General features: G+C 35.0%; 1 protein-coding gene across 1 annotated transcript; it reads left to right on the plus strand.

Annotated features, from left to right (window-relative positions):
• The first annotated feature begins 2,082 nt into the window (after positions 1-2,082).
• On the plus strand, positions 2,083-13,869 carry LOC129228674 (midnolin homolog). Its single transcript, XM_054863358.1, has 7 exons — positions 2,083-2,087; positions 2,349-2,436; positions 6,319-6,375; positions 7,959-8,372; positions 10,469-10,559; positions 11,858-12,049; positions 13,360-13,869. The coding sequence occupies exons 1-7, from the start codon at positions 2,083-2,085 to the stop codon at positions 13,626-13,628; spliced, it is 1,116 nt and encodes a 371-aa protein (XP_054719333.1). The 3' UTR covers positions 13,629-13,869.
• The last annotated feature ends 1,952 nt before the right edge of the window (positions 13,870-15,821 follow it).

The following is a 15,821-nucleotide window of genomic DNA, read 5'->3' on the forward strand; positions in this document are numbered from 1 at the left end:
GTGAGTGCCCTTTGGAATTCAAACGACTGAAATTGATCGTCTGCGAGAGAGTTTGTTGAGGCTTGGGGAAAGTTTTCCTTTCAACTCAACTTCTCCAATTTCTCCGCGTCCCGAGCGAAAGTAGCAGGCGTAGGCGGCCAGTAACTTTATTGGGATGGTTATTACGATTTAATTTGCTTTTTGACTTCGTTAGCAAAATAAGATTTCGTGGCCGGATGCATTGATGTGTAAATTGTATTGCTCCATTAATTAAGTTTACTATTTTAATTAAAAAAACTGGCATTTGTTGTACGTCAGTGTTCAGTATATAGTGACAAACAAGTTTGCTCAATGGTTTCAAATGTTTTTAAACACTGCTGATATTGTAACAAATAAATACCTTTGTGCTGAAAATTAAAATAATCAGTTATCCAACGTTTTTGAAGCACAAAAAATGCTAATTACAGCAGACACGTGTTTCGGTGTTACAAGGAACACCTTTTTCAATGCAAAGAAGTATGAGCTTCTGGATGAAAAGTCATCCGAGAAAAGCAACACGGTGGAACAGGAGACAATATAAATACCAAAAAATAGAAATTTAAACAAAACAAAAAAGACAAAAATGTCGCCTGGAGCCGAAATTTATTATATAATTCCATCAGGAAAAAAACCCGTTAAGTAATAAATTTCCAAGAAAACCCACAAATAATGCAAATAGTTCAAAAATGAAACCACTCTGAATAAATTAGCAGTAAATTTACTGACAGGAAAAACGATGTATGGAAGCGATGTACCAAATGGAGAAATGCAGAAAAAACAAAGTGAAGGATAAACAAATTGGAATTAGTTGATTACAAAACAAAACAATAAAGCAAAAAATGAAAAAATAAAAGTAAGAAATATACGACGTTTACATAAAAATAATAAAAAAACCCGAACCAATTTATATAAAAGAGTCCACACAGAAGAAAAATACGGAATTGCAGTAAGATCGTTAACAGAATTAGACCGGTTCCTCAGGACGTGGAAAGATTCCCAAAAATCGAGATCCAACGAATTGGGGCATTTTTGGATAATTTGATAAGAGTTAAAATCAAAAGATTGATTCGAATCCCAACAGTGTTGAGCAATACTAGACTTATTCAATACTGGATGTTGTTTTTTCACATAGCTTTGATGTTCTTTTAAGGGAATTTTCAAAGAACAAGCAGGAAAAACCCCGATGTATCCGAGTTCACAATTGCAAACAATTTTATAGATGGGAGCAAATAAGTCATTGGATAGCTGCAGCTTTACAATGCAGAAATCGCAGGCAAAAGGAGATGCTTGATTCCTTACTTGCAATTCTCGCATAGCTTTGGCCATATTTTTTTCTAATGCTCCTGGAGCTTACATGGTTAATCAAAAAGGTTCTAATCAATTACATTAAATCTACTAAATTTTTTCTCGAAGGTTTCCGAGAAATGACTGGCTTTAACAGGGGAGATTTCCCAATTCTTTAGAAAGTTTCAAAGAAAATTTCAGAAAGGTTACTGATTTTTATCGGAAAACGTTCCTGGTTTTTGCAAGTAATGTTACTGAGAGAAATTGGGCACATCAGCTGCCTATTTCTCTATTCCAGGAACGTTTCTGAATCGTTTTTACAGTGTTGCAAAATAACTTGTAGTAAGTTTGAAAAAGTCAAATTAATTGTTTTACAATGCCAAGTTAAATATTGGAAGATGCATTTAAAAAAACATAAAATTCCAGGAAATATTATTATTTTCAAATTGAAAATTCATCATTTTATTAAATTTACATTACTTTTTTTAAAAAGTCTGCTGCCTTTCTTTGAAAAATTATCGCCTCGGTTCACAGAAATCTCGGTTAATCGAGGTTCTACTGTGATAGTAAAGAAGTAAAAGTAGAAGTAATTATGCAGTTTTAAATATTAAACAAATGTTGACGATAAATAATAAATAACTAATGATTAAGCAATATGAATATGAAATAAGATGCAACAAATTACGTAGTGCTTCTAATTTACAATTCAAGTATAGGAGGCGCTGCTACCTCTTGCTAATGGCGGCAGAAAAAGGTAAGACCGACTCACTTACGTAGGGTATGACGTATGACGTGTCCAGTGAGACAGCAGCTTTGTCCGCGCGAAATTGAAATGTTTTACCTCTTTGGCTAATTTCTTAAATCACAGTTTAGGTGGTACATTCAAGCTCTAGAACTGGAAATAAATTATCCAGAAAGTAGGAAAGATATATTAATTAAAAGCATTGCAAATATATTACACCAGTTTTGCGACTAATTGGAATTTTAAAACATTAGAAATTTCTTCAATCTCTACTACAAATTTAATTTCTCTCTTTCGATTACAGACAGCTGGTTGAAGGGTCATTGGAAGACAATAATATAGCAGAAGGTTCTAAACTAACTCTTCTTCCAAATGTGGAAACAGGCCTAATGGTAATTATGATTGTGACTTTTATTTACTTTATTCCCTTTTTATGTAAACCATAATATTTTCTTGAAGTTTTCTGACAAATAGTGAGCTTAGTAGTTTCTATATAATAAGAAATTTCATTAAAAATTTTGTTTGAATATTAAAGGTTGCAATAGAGCTTTGAATATATTTTCATAACCTAATGTTTTTAAAATATCTAAAAATAAGCAAAATGGGGAAAAGAAAAAGAAATTTTGTAATTTTTAGGGAGAAAAACTAATGAAAACGAGTATTGGTTTTCTCTGACTACATTTGAACCTTGTAATTAGTTAAGAATATTTTACACATGAGCAAAACGGAGTGTTAGTAAATATTTGATTAAAATTACTTAGAATATACGGTTACGTGTTTTCAAATCACATTTCTCGTGCATGGATTTTCAGAGATATACAATTTATTAAATGAGATACATTCAAAACACTTTTTTAAAAAATTTCCGCCGTCAACTAAATTAAAATAAACAAATATATTATCACTATGTGTAAACATATCTTTTCTTTGATGCTGCTTGCACACAAAAAAAATTAGAAAATTATAACAACATATTCTTTGCTTATAATACAACTTCATCAGCTCATTTTCTGGCGAATATCGTATGTGATATGCAATAGTCTTAAAATACTACGTCTGACTAAAATTATTAATTCCACCATTTTGTCGGTTTTTTCTTTTGCTATTTTTGGACACAAACTTTCTGAAGTCATCTAGAATCCTCCTTTCCCTTTCAATTGGTTTAAATTGAAAGAAATTAAAATTCGCTTTATTCCCACTCGCTGTATTCTGCTTTGTCCTGACCACGTGTGGAAATACGTGACCGTGCTGATACTAGAGGGTGTCCAGGAAAGGACTCCCTGATTTCAAAATAAAATATCTCGAAAACAAAGGACAATATTGGAATAAAATAAAAGAAAATTTATTGGAAATACGTGACCATGCTGATACTAGAGGGTGTCCAGGAAAGAACTCCCTGATTTCAAAATTAAATATCTCGAAAACAAAGGACGATATTGGAATAAAATAAAAGAAAATTTATTGGAAATACGTGACCATGCTGATACTAGAGGGTGTCCAGGAAAGAACTCCCTGATTTCAAAATTAAATGTCTCGAAAACAGAGAACGATATTGGAATAAAATAAAAGAAAATTTGTTGGAAATACGTGACCATGCTGATACTAGAGGGTGTCCAGGAAAGGACTCCCTGATTTCAAAATTAAATATCTCGAAAACAAAGGACGATATTGGAATAAAATAAAATAAAATTTATTGGAAATACGTGACCATGCTGATATTAGAGGGTGTCCAGGAAAGGACTCCCTGATTTCAAAATTAAATATCTCGAAAACAAAGGACGATATTGGAATAAAATAAAATAAAATTTATTGGAAATACGTGACCATGCTGATATTAGAGGGTGTCCAGGAAAGGACTCCCTGATTTTAAAATTAAATATCTCGAAAACAAAGGACGATATTTCAATAAAATAAAAGAAAATTTATTGGAAATACGTGACCATGCTGATATTAGAGGGTGTCCAGGAAAGCACTCCCTGATTTCAAAATTAAATATCTCGAAAACAAAGGACGATATTGGAATAAAATAAAAGAAAATTTATTGGAAATACGTGACCATGCTGATATTAGAGGGTGTCCAGGAAAGGACTCCCTGATTTCAAAATTAAATATCTCGAAAACAAAGGACGATATTGGAATAAAATAAAATTTATTGGAAATACGTGACCATACTGATATTAGAGGGTGTCCAGGAAAGGACTCCCTGATTTCAAAATTAAATATCTTGAAAACAAAAGATGATATTGGAATAAAATAAACGGTATGTTTATTGTGAAACACATAAAAGTCATGTACAGGAACTTGGAAATTAGTAACAAAAATCGTCAACAGGGGCGCTGCACGCTGTTATTGCAATAGCAATCCCCATAAATAATGCTGCTTCAGCAGTAGTTTTGCCTCTCAGAGGCTTTATGCTAGAAATTATCGTTCAACCCCCTTCGCAGCACTATTTATGGGGATTTGTATTGCAATTACAGCGTGCAGTGCCCCCTGTTGGCAATTTTTGTTACTAGTTTCCAAGTTTCTGTACATGATTTTTATGGGTTTCACAACAAACATACAGTTTATTTTATTCCAATACAGGCCTTTATTTTCGAGATATTTAATTTTTAAATCAGGGAGTCCTTTCTTGGACGCCCTGTAAATCAATCTTTTTGTGTCCAATTTTCGTTTGCCCTATATCGTTTTATTTTTACTTTACATCAAGCTGTAAATTTTTAAATATTGAAACTACAGATTTCCTTTTTTTTTTTTTCAGTCCCTTTCTCTTTTCTTAGAGTTTGTAGGGATTTTACTCCTTTTCATTTTTCAGTTTTCCTTTACCACCTTGAAGAAAGTCATTCCTTCTGAAATTAATTTTCTTATTTACAAGCAAATCGCCCGTCAAGATATGACAGGTGAAAATTGCTTCTACATTTGAACGAAGCAATTGCTGGTTTGGTGATAATTTGATAGTTGAAATTTTAACCCTAACTCCAGTGAATCAATCCTCGATAACTCCAGTAGATGGTGTTCATTATTGACCACTTTTTCCTTTCTTCATACCCCTGAAATGACACAGTCTTACCAGTAAAACAGTTAAGTGATCAGTTCAACCCTGTAATTAAATAATCCAGTTCAACCCTGTCACAATAAAGCCTTTCTCTGCATTTTAAACATTACCAAAACATGTTATCGAATTATCATGTCGTGGAGCGAGTTTCATTGTTCACTGTTAAAAAAGATTTCTTAAAATTGAGACAAAATCGCTTATTCTTGAGAACATCACTTACTCAAAATGGCTCCGAGACAGTTTGGAGTAAGGACAGTTTCAAAAGTAAGAACTTTTAATTTTAATGTCGAGACATTAAAATTAAAAGTTCTTACTTTTGAAATATACCCTCTTCTTAAAATCGATTCACCATGTTCTCATTTTTGAAGTACTGCTCTAATCAGATATAAGCACAGACGGTATCATTTCTGCGAATAGAGCTGTTTCAAAAATAGAAACATGTCGAATTGGTTTGAAAATTCGAATGTCTCAAAAATAAGCACATATTGTACCATTCGTGAGTATAGTATTTTGCTCACCTATAATTCTTGCAAGTCCATAGACTTATTCGCTTCCTTTGGGAACTTAAACAGCCTGGACGTGCAGTAAACGACCTGAAGCCGATGTTTTTTATAAATACGCTCAGTTAATCTTTAAACTGGGAACTAAAAATATTTTTCACAACAGTGAGAAGTCTCCTACTCTCCTTTCTGCACATGCCTTATTTTTGAGATGGTCTGCTTTCTTAATTTAAGTTTGACATTTACTTATTTATAAGTCGGAACTGCTTAGAAAAAATGAGAAGAAAAATGTTTTCATTTCTAAACAGATGATTTTTAACAATGTTGATGACGTCAGGAGCGTTACTCGACCATTGGTTACATATGAGGATTTAAAAGAAAACTGAGATACAATACGACCTCACTTGTTTCGATTTGAAGCAGCAACTTTCCCTTAAGAAGGAGATCCCCCCCCCCCCAAAAAAAAATCTTTCTTTCCCTTTTTTTTTCTTTTTAAAGTTTAATGAATTATTTATTTTTCTGTCATAAAATTGGAAAAAGTTAATCAGGTAGATGATAGTAGAGTTTCGTTTTCTGACCGAAACACGCAACCTGCATCAAATTTGAGATTCAAATAATCTAATTACTAATTAAAAGATTTCTTTTTATATTTTTCAAAACGTAAAAAACCTATGTTTGCATTTAACAAAAAATATACATTACTTTTTTTTAATTCCTTACAGACACAAAATCCAGAGCAATGTGTTATGCAAGCATTGGAAACTTTAAATGAATCACAAGTAAGTATTTTTTTAAAAATTGTTATTTCTTGATTTTGTAAATGAAATTTACAGTTTTCATTTGAGCATTAAAAATTAGGTAACCAGATGCCTACCTTAAGTATGAAGGTAATTACAGTGAAACAGCCATTGAAAGAAATTGAAATGTATTTATCCACGATTTCAAGCTTAATTATGTATTAAGATGATTATACTTTCCTATTGTATTCTACATAAGTGTCTTTATCCCAAATATACAGGGTGATCAGCAAATAAGCCCTGATTTCAAAATTAAATATCTCTGCAACAAAAATCGATAGAATTATGCGGTAAACTGTACGTTTATTAGCAAAACTGTAAAGATGGTGCACAAAAAGTTAGAAAATTTAATTACGAGAATTGTCAACAGATGGCGCTCTGCGCTGAAAACTCTTTCTCCTGAAAGGAGTCTGAAAAAAAAAACAATGAGGTGAAGCAGGCTTTGCAATTAGAATACAATTTTTTCAAAGTGTTCACCGTTCGAAGCAATGACGCTGCGTAAATTAACAATGAAATTTGACATGACGTCTTGCAATATCTCAACGGTAATGGAATCACATTCAACACCAATCAAGCTCATCTAGAGTAGCGAGATTGTTTCCACATATACTGTCTTTCAACGCGCCCCACAGAAAGAAGTCACAAGGAGTCAGATCGGGAGAATATGGAGGCCAATCTATTCCAGTGTCAGTAAAACCAGTCGATATCTGGTCAATCCTCCAACGCTAGTTGATTGCTGACAAATTGTTCCAAAAGTTTAACGTAACGTTCAATAGAACATTGAATCGGTTTTGAAAACTGCGACGTGTTGCCTTAGGACTGTGTTGTCATCGGTGGAATTTCAGTACCAAAAACACGCGTTCTTCATTGGAATACATTATTTTACTTTCTACGCTAGCCTCTTTTTCACTATCCAACAGTCGTACTGATCACTTTATACTTTAAAGGCTCTTGATAGGTCATTGTGAGTGCAGCGCCATCTGTTGACGATTTTCGTAACTAAATTTTCTAAACTTTTGTGCACGATTTTTACAGTTTTGCTAATAAACGTACAGTTTAAGGGATAATTATATCGATCTTTGTTGCAGAGATATTTAATTTTGAAATCATGGCTTATTTGCTGATCACCCTGTACAAAGGACAGAGCAATAATCCTGGTTGAAACTAGCTTTTTTTTTTCAAAGTTAACTATTTATTTCATCTACCAGTTTGTTGGCACTCTCAGCTTCAATGAGATGAAATCTGCCAAACTTGGTTATTCACCTATTGAGACTCATGAGTTGTTATAAGAACGAGTCTGCAGTCTATGGATGTAATAACCAGGCTGTCTGGCTTATTGCGTATAGTTCTTAGCCCTGGCTTAGGGGCAATAAGTTTGATGTGGGATCATATTGCATTTCAGATCAAAGGCTCACTGTAATTACATTTCATATATCAAGTTTCTTTACTTTTAACATTTTTTTTTTCACTTTTACCGAGACGGAGAGGCCTTCGTATACTTTGAACCAATTTTTGCTAAAAGTCTTGCTGCATGGAGACTAAAAATGTTTTAATTTCTCTTGCAGGTCGATAACTTCCTAGCTGGAAGGTCACCTCTAAACTTGACGATGAGGCTCGGGGACCACATGATGTTTATCCAGCTACAACTATCCACTGTTTCCACAGCCCCCCACAGCAGCAGTCCTGCCACCACGTCTTCCCCTCCCACACCCCCAACGACGCCCACTTCCACCAGCCATCCAGATTCCCCATCTCCATTCAGCGCCCCTCCAGTGTCGGCCGTCTCTTCGTCCATCACCTCCATGCCGTCTCCTCCTCCATCACCCAAGTGCGCCAGTCCATCCGATCCAAGAGTTCCAGCCGAGTCTTCGAACTCGATCAGCAATAAGGTGTTCACGGAAGCCACCCGCAACCTGACTCAGACGCTGAAGCAGTTGTCTTCGTCGGCTCTTACCAAAAAGATGAACGAAAGCTGTGATGTAAGTCTGGCAATACTGTGCTTTGTAAGTACAGTGGACGCCGGTAAACTGAATCAACCGCTTTATTGAATCAAATCGTCAGAAACAAGACTAAATCCAGCTTTATTGAATTAGCCGCTGTATTGAATCAGTCGTTTTGCGGAATCAACAATCAAAATATTTAGGACAAACATGATTCATATAAGCGGCGGCCACTGTATAAAGTATCATTTTACTGAGCCTGTGGTGGCCTGATTGGTTGGGAGTCAGACTCATAACCGGAAGGGTGCGGGGTTCGATCAGCGATGTGCTCATTAATGGTGGCTGGGACATGGTAAATTTGTCGTGGTCAAAGCCCTCCAAGTGAATCAATACCCCTTAGGATGCTGGACCAGGAATTGCTTGGTTTTTGCTCTGGATCAAAAAATCAGAGCTGTCTTCTGTGCTCTATTGAACCGGGTAAATCCTAATAGTGGAAGGTACGGGGAACCTAAGAGTGTGAAATATCATTTAGGTTGTGTTCGCATACCTCAACCGGTTTACCGGTGACTAACCGCAGCGTCCTATGAGAGCTACCAGTTAACTGGTTGCTACCGATGTCGTTCTATTAGCCTCACCGGTTGACCGCAATTTACGCTGGTTGATTGGTTCATTGAACCACGTGACATTTTTGACCAATAATAAGTATTTTTCACCTGCGTGATATTCGTTCTGCGCCATGCCTGCGCAAGTAACCGGTGATCAACCGAAAGCTTTCGATGAAGCATTGGTTGATGAACAACCGGTTAGTAGCCGCTGACGTCATTAGTTGTCATGTGATAAACCGATGGATAGCTACCGGTCGAGGTTGGCGAATGCAGCCTATCTATTCGAATGGTACAGTGTGGGGCAAAGCAATTTACTTATATGCTTATTCAATAAAAAAAATACATTGCAGAAGTCACTAATTTATTCGTTAACAACGATTACAAGTCTTACTCTTCAAACACCGCAAGGAACAACAATAAACATTTATGTTTACCCAGTTTTAAAGATTCTGTCAGGAAGATGTCGTCTATTGTTTTTTATGCGCTGCGTCAGTCGGTTTTGAGCTCTCTCCAGCATCTTCACAAGTATGTTGGAAGCAGCTTGACGGACAAATGTTGTTCTTCAAATGGTTGAGGGTCCTGAGACGATCGTCGTAGACCAATGACTTGAGATACTCCCACAAAAGTAGTCGCAGAGAGGTTCCATGGGGCACAATATTGAAACGAGAATTAGGTATTTCTCGTTCACTTGTCCGTTGTCAGACTTTCTGAACCATTTTTCTTTTTGCACTGATGAAGGGGTTTGCTTTTATAACCTCGAAGCAGCTGTTTGCAGAGTTTTTTTTACTTTTTAATTGTTTTTATTTGTCCATGTGTACACGTTGTCGAAATTTTACTCATTTCATTGTACAAAGTTTCTGACTGCTTTTTTACATATGTGTTTCATTGTCAATACTTACTGGGAAAACAGTAAAAAAAAGCCGCGATTCGATTTTTTTTTCTGTTTGTGTGAATTTATTTTTTTCTAGATCCACTTTTAAAATACCTATTTCAGTTTCAAATATTTTTCCATTTGAAAGAAATTAATTTCTGTGTTTGTTTATTTTAAAACTGTAATTGAAGTTTCGTGTCTCACTATTATACCCAACTTCCCCTAAAGTCTTTTGAGAAGTCAGTTTTTACTTAGCATTCCAATTGAAAATCATTTGATGCTTTATATCACATTTGACGATAGAAAAGAAAAATGCCTAATATGAACCTTTATACATTATTTAAGTTTTATTTTCTTATTTATATCTTTTTAATTCTAAATTGTTTCGAAAATAGTTTTCAGGTTTTTAGTGCATTCAATGTGAATATTAATCCAACTACTTTGCTTTGGTCTGTGGTGTCTTACTGGCTCTCTTGCAAAAATAAAAACTACTGTGTTTATTGCAGTTTTTAAAAAAAATCATCTGTTTCGTTGAGAATCTTTTTAATATTTGATATTAAAAGTTCATGTTACGTCATGAGTGCTCTTAAAACTGTGAACTAAACATTTATTTATTTTGATATTTTTTGTGGCATTGACTTATCTTTATTTGTATTTAGGGCCGCTGCTGTGTGGCACGTCGGCAAGGTGGTGCTGTAATCGAAAGCATGTTCCATCATGGCCGAGGAGTCTTTTCAGGAACATTTTCTGGTAAGATTTTTAGAAATGTATGAATAGGTTTTGTTAGAAATTTCTTCTCTTGGAATAGTTTTTCTTTTAGTCCCAGAACAAATTTGCAACTAACAATTTTATTGTACCTCTGTTCTATGTAAAAAAGTTATTTTAAAACTTTTTATTAACTTTTCTTAAAACTGATTATTAAGATTAATATCAATACATTTAAAAATACTGTCCGTTCTCAAAAGCAAAGACCACCACTCAGGACAGATTCCATTACAAAAAGGGGCGATAGGTTGAGGATGGGCACTTTTCGCTCGCACTTGCTGTCTCTGTCTTTTTCGATGCTAGCATTGGAAGAATGCTGAGCACGTTATCCCGCATCTTTTACTTCCGGATTTCCCTCCCTATTTTGTTAAAATCATAGCAGAGCTCACGCATGCGCAAAAAGGCGCCAGGTCTCAGCTAAGGAAAACAAACAGTACTATATCTTTAAAATGTTTCTCCAGTGTAAATATTTGACTAAACTAAAGCATTACACCAATGTATGCGCCACAATACAGCATAATTTCGTAATTCACAGGCAGTCCGTTTATCATTACTTCTACCGTAGAGAAACGTTTCCAGTGTTCATTAGAGATTGAAAGCAGCAGATTGTATAAAGAAGAAAAAAAGTATTATGCTTTCCTCCAGCATTGTATTGCTATTGATATCTGTTAAAAATGATGATAATTTTCATGTTGCTTCACATCATGATTTTCGTAATTTTGATGATGGTTTTCATGAAATCAAAGGCCACAAATTGTAGAATTCAAAAAAAAAAAAAAAAAAAAAGTGAGTTATAGAAGTCCTTCATCTAGCAAGGTCTTATGCTAACTTTCAAAAATGATGTTGATGATTTTCATGTTGCTCTCTGATAATTTTCATGATTACAGAGATGATTTTCATGAAATCAGAAGCTGGACTGTTTGATTTCTAAAGAACATGTTTTCAGCGTTCATTAGAAATCAAAAGCACCAAATTGATAAAGTTGGAAGGGGGGGGGGCGAGAAGTTATTGGCCATCCCTCATCCAGCAGTGTATTGTTAACTGCTGAAAACGATGATGATGATTAATACAGTAATTGAATCAATCATAGCTTTCAGAACCCTTGGTGAGGATTCTAGGGATTCAGTTCTTTCCATAGACAGCTTGGGAAGATCAGAACCCCTAGAATAAGTTATAATAATATAATAATTATTAATTAATACAGATGAATAAAAACAAACTTAGGAACTAACCTTTGATCAATTGATTAAGCATCTAACTTTTGACCTTGCTTTCACCTTCAGGTACACTAAGTCCTCTGTTGCAAGACAAGAACGGTCGCCCCCGCCGCAACATTTGCACAGTCATTCACATTCTAAACGATCTGCTCGGGGCTTCGTCTCATTGCAACCCCTCTGCTCAGTGCCTCTGCTCAACAAATACTCCCGCTGCTCAGTCAAAGCTCTCGAAGACTGCCATTCCTAGCAAAGTCAAAGGTGAGTTAAGTACTATCGTGGATTGGCGTTCATAAAAATCTTTTGTTAAAGGTTACAGGAGCGGTAAATCTTAAAAGCAAATTTTTTAACATTCAGTTTTGATCACACTGTAAAAACAATTCAGGAACGTTCCTGGAAAATAATGGGCAGCTTATGTGCCCAATTTCCGCCAGTAACATATCTTGAAAAAACCAGGAACGCTCTCCGCTAAATGTCAGTAACCTTTCTGAAATTATTCTTGAAACTCTCTGAAGAATTTGGAAATCTCCCCGGTTACAGCCATGGGAACCTTCAAAAATTAGGTAGGCTTAATACATTTACTTGTAACCTTCCTGATTTACCAAGAAAGCACCAGAAGCAACGATTGCCCAAGTTAGAACAGAACTGCAAGTAAGAGCTCTCCATCGACTTATTTGCTCCCATTGAGAGCGTAGTCAATCTGGATGGGCTTCAATCGATTTACAGTCAATAACACTAAATAAACACTCTCAATCAATCTTTAAGCTGGTAGCTAAAAATATTTCTCACAACAGTGAATAGTTTGCATTCGTACAACTTGTAGCAATTCAGGAAACTTGATTGTAAAATACTTGTTTCTACGCGGATAGCAGATGAAAACCTCAGAAATCCTGAAACGTTCCACGGAAGTAATCAGTAACGTTTCGGAATTTTTTTTACAGTGCACTGGTTGCTCGTTTGAAGTGGAACAATATCCGTTCAGGAAAAATTCTAATCTTAGAGCCGAATTAACAGCTTTAACTATGAGGATATCAATAGATTTCTTTTTAATTGAAACCATTTTTCATTACGCTGACCTCGACTCTATATTATTTTTTTAACGAAATTCTAAAATATATCGTTCGATTTTCTAGCACCACCCCTAATTTGCATATGCAACAGTTTAGTTAATTGGAAAGGCAACTTATTGAAACGATTCCAGAATTTTTTTTTTTTTTATGAATTTAAAATATATTTCAACTAAAATACATTTTAAAATCAATAAAAACTAAACGGGCAGCTCTGATTTTTCAAATATACCGGTCATTTTGGCGATCTTTTACTGACTGGGTTTTCTTTTATACCTTTCAAAATGCCTATAGCGCCATCTGTCGAGGAATATTGTAACTAATTTTGAAAGTTTGTCTGTCTGAAAATTTACTGTTGTACTAAGCATAATGCAACAAACGGTATATTTCTATTGCTGCCCGTTTAGTTTGTATTGATTTTTTTTAAAATGTATCAGTCATTTTTGGAACACCTTGTCTAAAAAAAAAGTCAGGCAGTTTAACAACCACTCGTTTATTTTTCAGATGAAGACTGCAAACAAGATGAAGACAAAGTGCTTAGAGAAAAGGTCCAACATATCCAAACGATGCTGAAGGAGCGACGACAAAACCGGAGAGTTCGCAGGGAAGAAAGATCTTCCCCTTATTCCTCCGACAGCAAAGTGGTCGATCGAAAAACTCTCACCCACCCCACGAGTAGCTTCGACAGCAACGGGGTGTTCTGTTCCACACTCAGTTCTGACTGCAGTGACCAGAAGTGCATGGACTACAGCTCTGAAACAGCTGTTGCATGACTTTCCCCAACACACTGGCCATAGAGTTGGTTATAAATCAGTATTTTCTATTTTGTCCTGATTTGATCAGGACTCTGTTTGCCATGCTTGTTGAATAGCGTGGGTATTTCTTTTCTTTAATCGTGGTACTTGGTAGTATCACTGTGACCATATATGTTTGAGTATTCTTCAAGGCTGTTAACGAATGTAACGTTTAGGTTTGTTCCCAGTCTGTTACCATATTTAGAAGTATGTGATACAGTTCTCGTCATGATAGTTGCAGTAGATAAGCCAGAAGGAAGGATAAATATTCACCACTGCTGAAGTTGTTTATTTTTGATTTGTTTAGGTTTTATTATTTATGAACTGTTAGAATACAGTTTTTCAAGAAAATATTTTTTTTTAGAGCTGAGGCCGTCTGAAGCAAAGGGGTGTATGCAGACATTTTTAAGTTTTGAGTAGAACGTATGCAAAGCTGAAAACCTAGGTAGGCTTGCATTGAAAAGCTTTTTTAAGTCATGCTTTATAACAGCGGTTGGCAAACCCTCGATCTCAAATTGATTTTTAGTCGATAGTGCCAATATTTTATATCTTGCTAAACATTGTTAACTGAAACCATTAATAAAAATTATTTTCTGGAACAAAATTAGGTTTAACATCTAAAGCAAAAGTTATTTGAAAAACTTTTTATCGTCACTATTTTATCAATTTTGAAACTGCAGTACTCGGCTGGAATGACTGAGCTGGCGGTGTATTTCATGTATTTCTGCCTTAGGCCTGGCGGTAACATACTGAAAATATACTTCTGTCTGAAAATATTTGGATGTGCGTTAACAGTGCTCACATAACATTGTTTTAGCAATTATTTAAGTACTGAAGCCTTTTAATCAGAGTTAGCCTACAATTTGAAGTCAGCATAGTCTCAACTTTACCATGTACACTACACAATCGTTTTATTTATTATTATTATTATTATTATTATTATTATTTTCAAATACACCAGCAAAGTTGATTTTTATGTTCACTAACCTGGAAAGTAAATCTTCAGTCTTGGTTTTCAGAATGCTGTTGTATAGCATCACCTAACAGGGCAATTGATACAATATCTTGCTCCAAAACAGTGAAGAGTTCTTTCTATCACTCGTACTAGTTAAAGCTGTAGTTAGTAGATTAAGTAGCGACTCGTCCGCCATCTTGGGGTTAAATACCGCTTTCTTCCTGTGTCTGCTATAATGAAGTACTGTTTGACCACGGATTGTATGTAATTCGGCAATCTGCCAAGTAAAGACGATTCCATCTGAATGAATGTAGCAGGGGAGAAGAGAAAATAAGGATGGGATTTTTATGCACGCGTTTTTTAATGTCACTAATGCCTTATTCATTTATTGCATTCTCAAAACTAAAATAGGGGAAACAAAAATAGTTACCATGGAAACAACAAAAAGAAAATAAAATATTTTCATTTCGTTCAGGAACGTAAAAGCAAAATGGTAAGATCAAAACTTCGTTGTGAATAAATAAATCAATTAATTATTGCCGTAAGAACATGGATCGAATATACTTTAGATTTAAAATATGCTGCTGTGAGCAAATTTTGATTTTTACAAAACTAAGGCTAAATAATAGAGAAGCAAAAGTGCACATCTGAAACAAACCAACTAACAGCCCTATAAGCTAATACATAACGTCCATTTCCGCCTATAAACCGGATATTAGCCTTTCCATGTAATCGATGGTCAGACAGTAACGTGCTTTGCTTCTTGAATTTGGTGCTTCTTTACTGTGGATTAACATGGAGTTAATAAGAAACTACAGTTTAGAGGCAAAACGTGCTACTTCACCATAGCAGACATAGGAAGAAAGCGGCGTTTAACTCCAAGATGGCGGACGAGTCGCTACTGTATATTCTACAATTCAGATCTTCAGTACTAGACATCCTCATTTTTTTATTTTCCGCTTACATCCCTTTGCTTCTCCCTGCATTAATTTAAGTTAAGTTAAATTCTCCGAGAGTAATAAATTAATAGCCTTTTTTAGTTATTAATTTATGTTTGTAAAAGAAAGAATTTAATTACACTGAAAAAAGCAGTTTCAACGACCACTTTTACAGTTTGTGGCACAGATTGAAGTTATTGCTATATGAATATTTTTCGGAGCAGTAAAGTGATTCTGGATATGGAGAGGAATTTTTGTTAGTTACAATGTAACTGCAAT

The sequence above is a fragment of the Uloborus diversus genome, chromosome 8 (assembly GCF_026930045.1).
Source record: "Uloborus diversus isolate 005 chromosome 8, Udiv.v.3.1, whole genome shotgun sequence".
Classification (NCBI taxonomy): domain Eukaryota; kingdom Metazoa; phylum Arthropoda; class Arachnida; order Araneae; family Uloboridae; genus Uloborus; species Uloborus diversus.

Coding starts and splice junctions, on each gene's coding strand:
- LOC129228674 (XM_054863358.1), top strand. Junction 6,376..7,958: donor AAACTTTAAATGAATCACAA/GTAAGTATTTTT, acceptor TTTCTCTTGCAG/GTCGATAACTTCCTAGCTGG. Junction 8,373..10,468: donor AGATGAACGAAAGCTGTGAT/GTAAGTCTGGCA, acceptor ATTTGTATTTAG/GGCCGCTGCTGTGTGGCACG.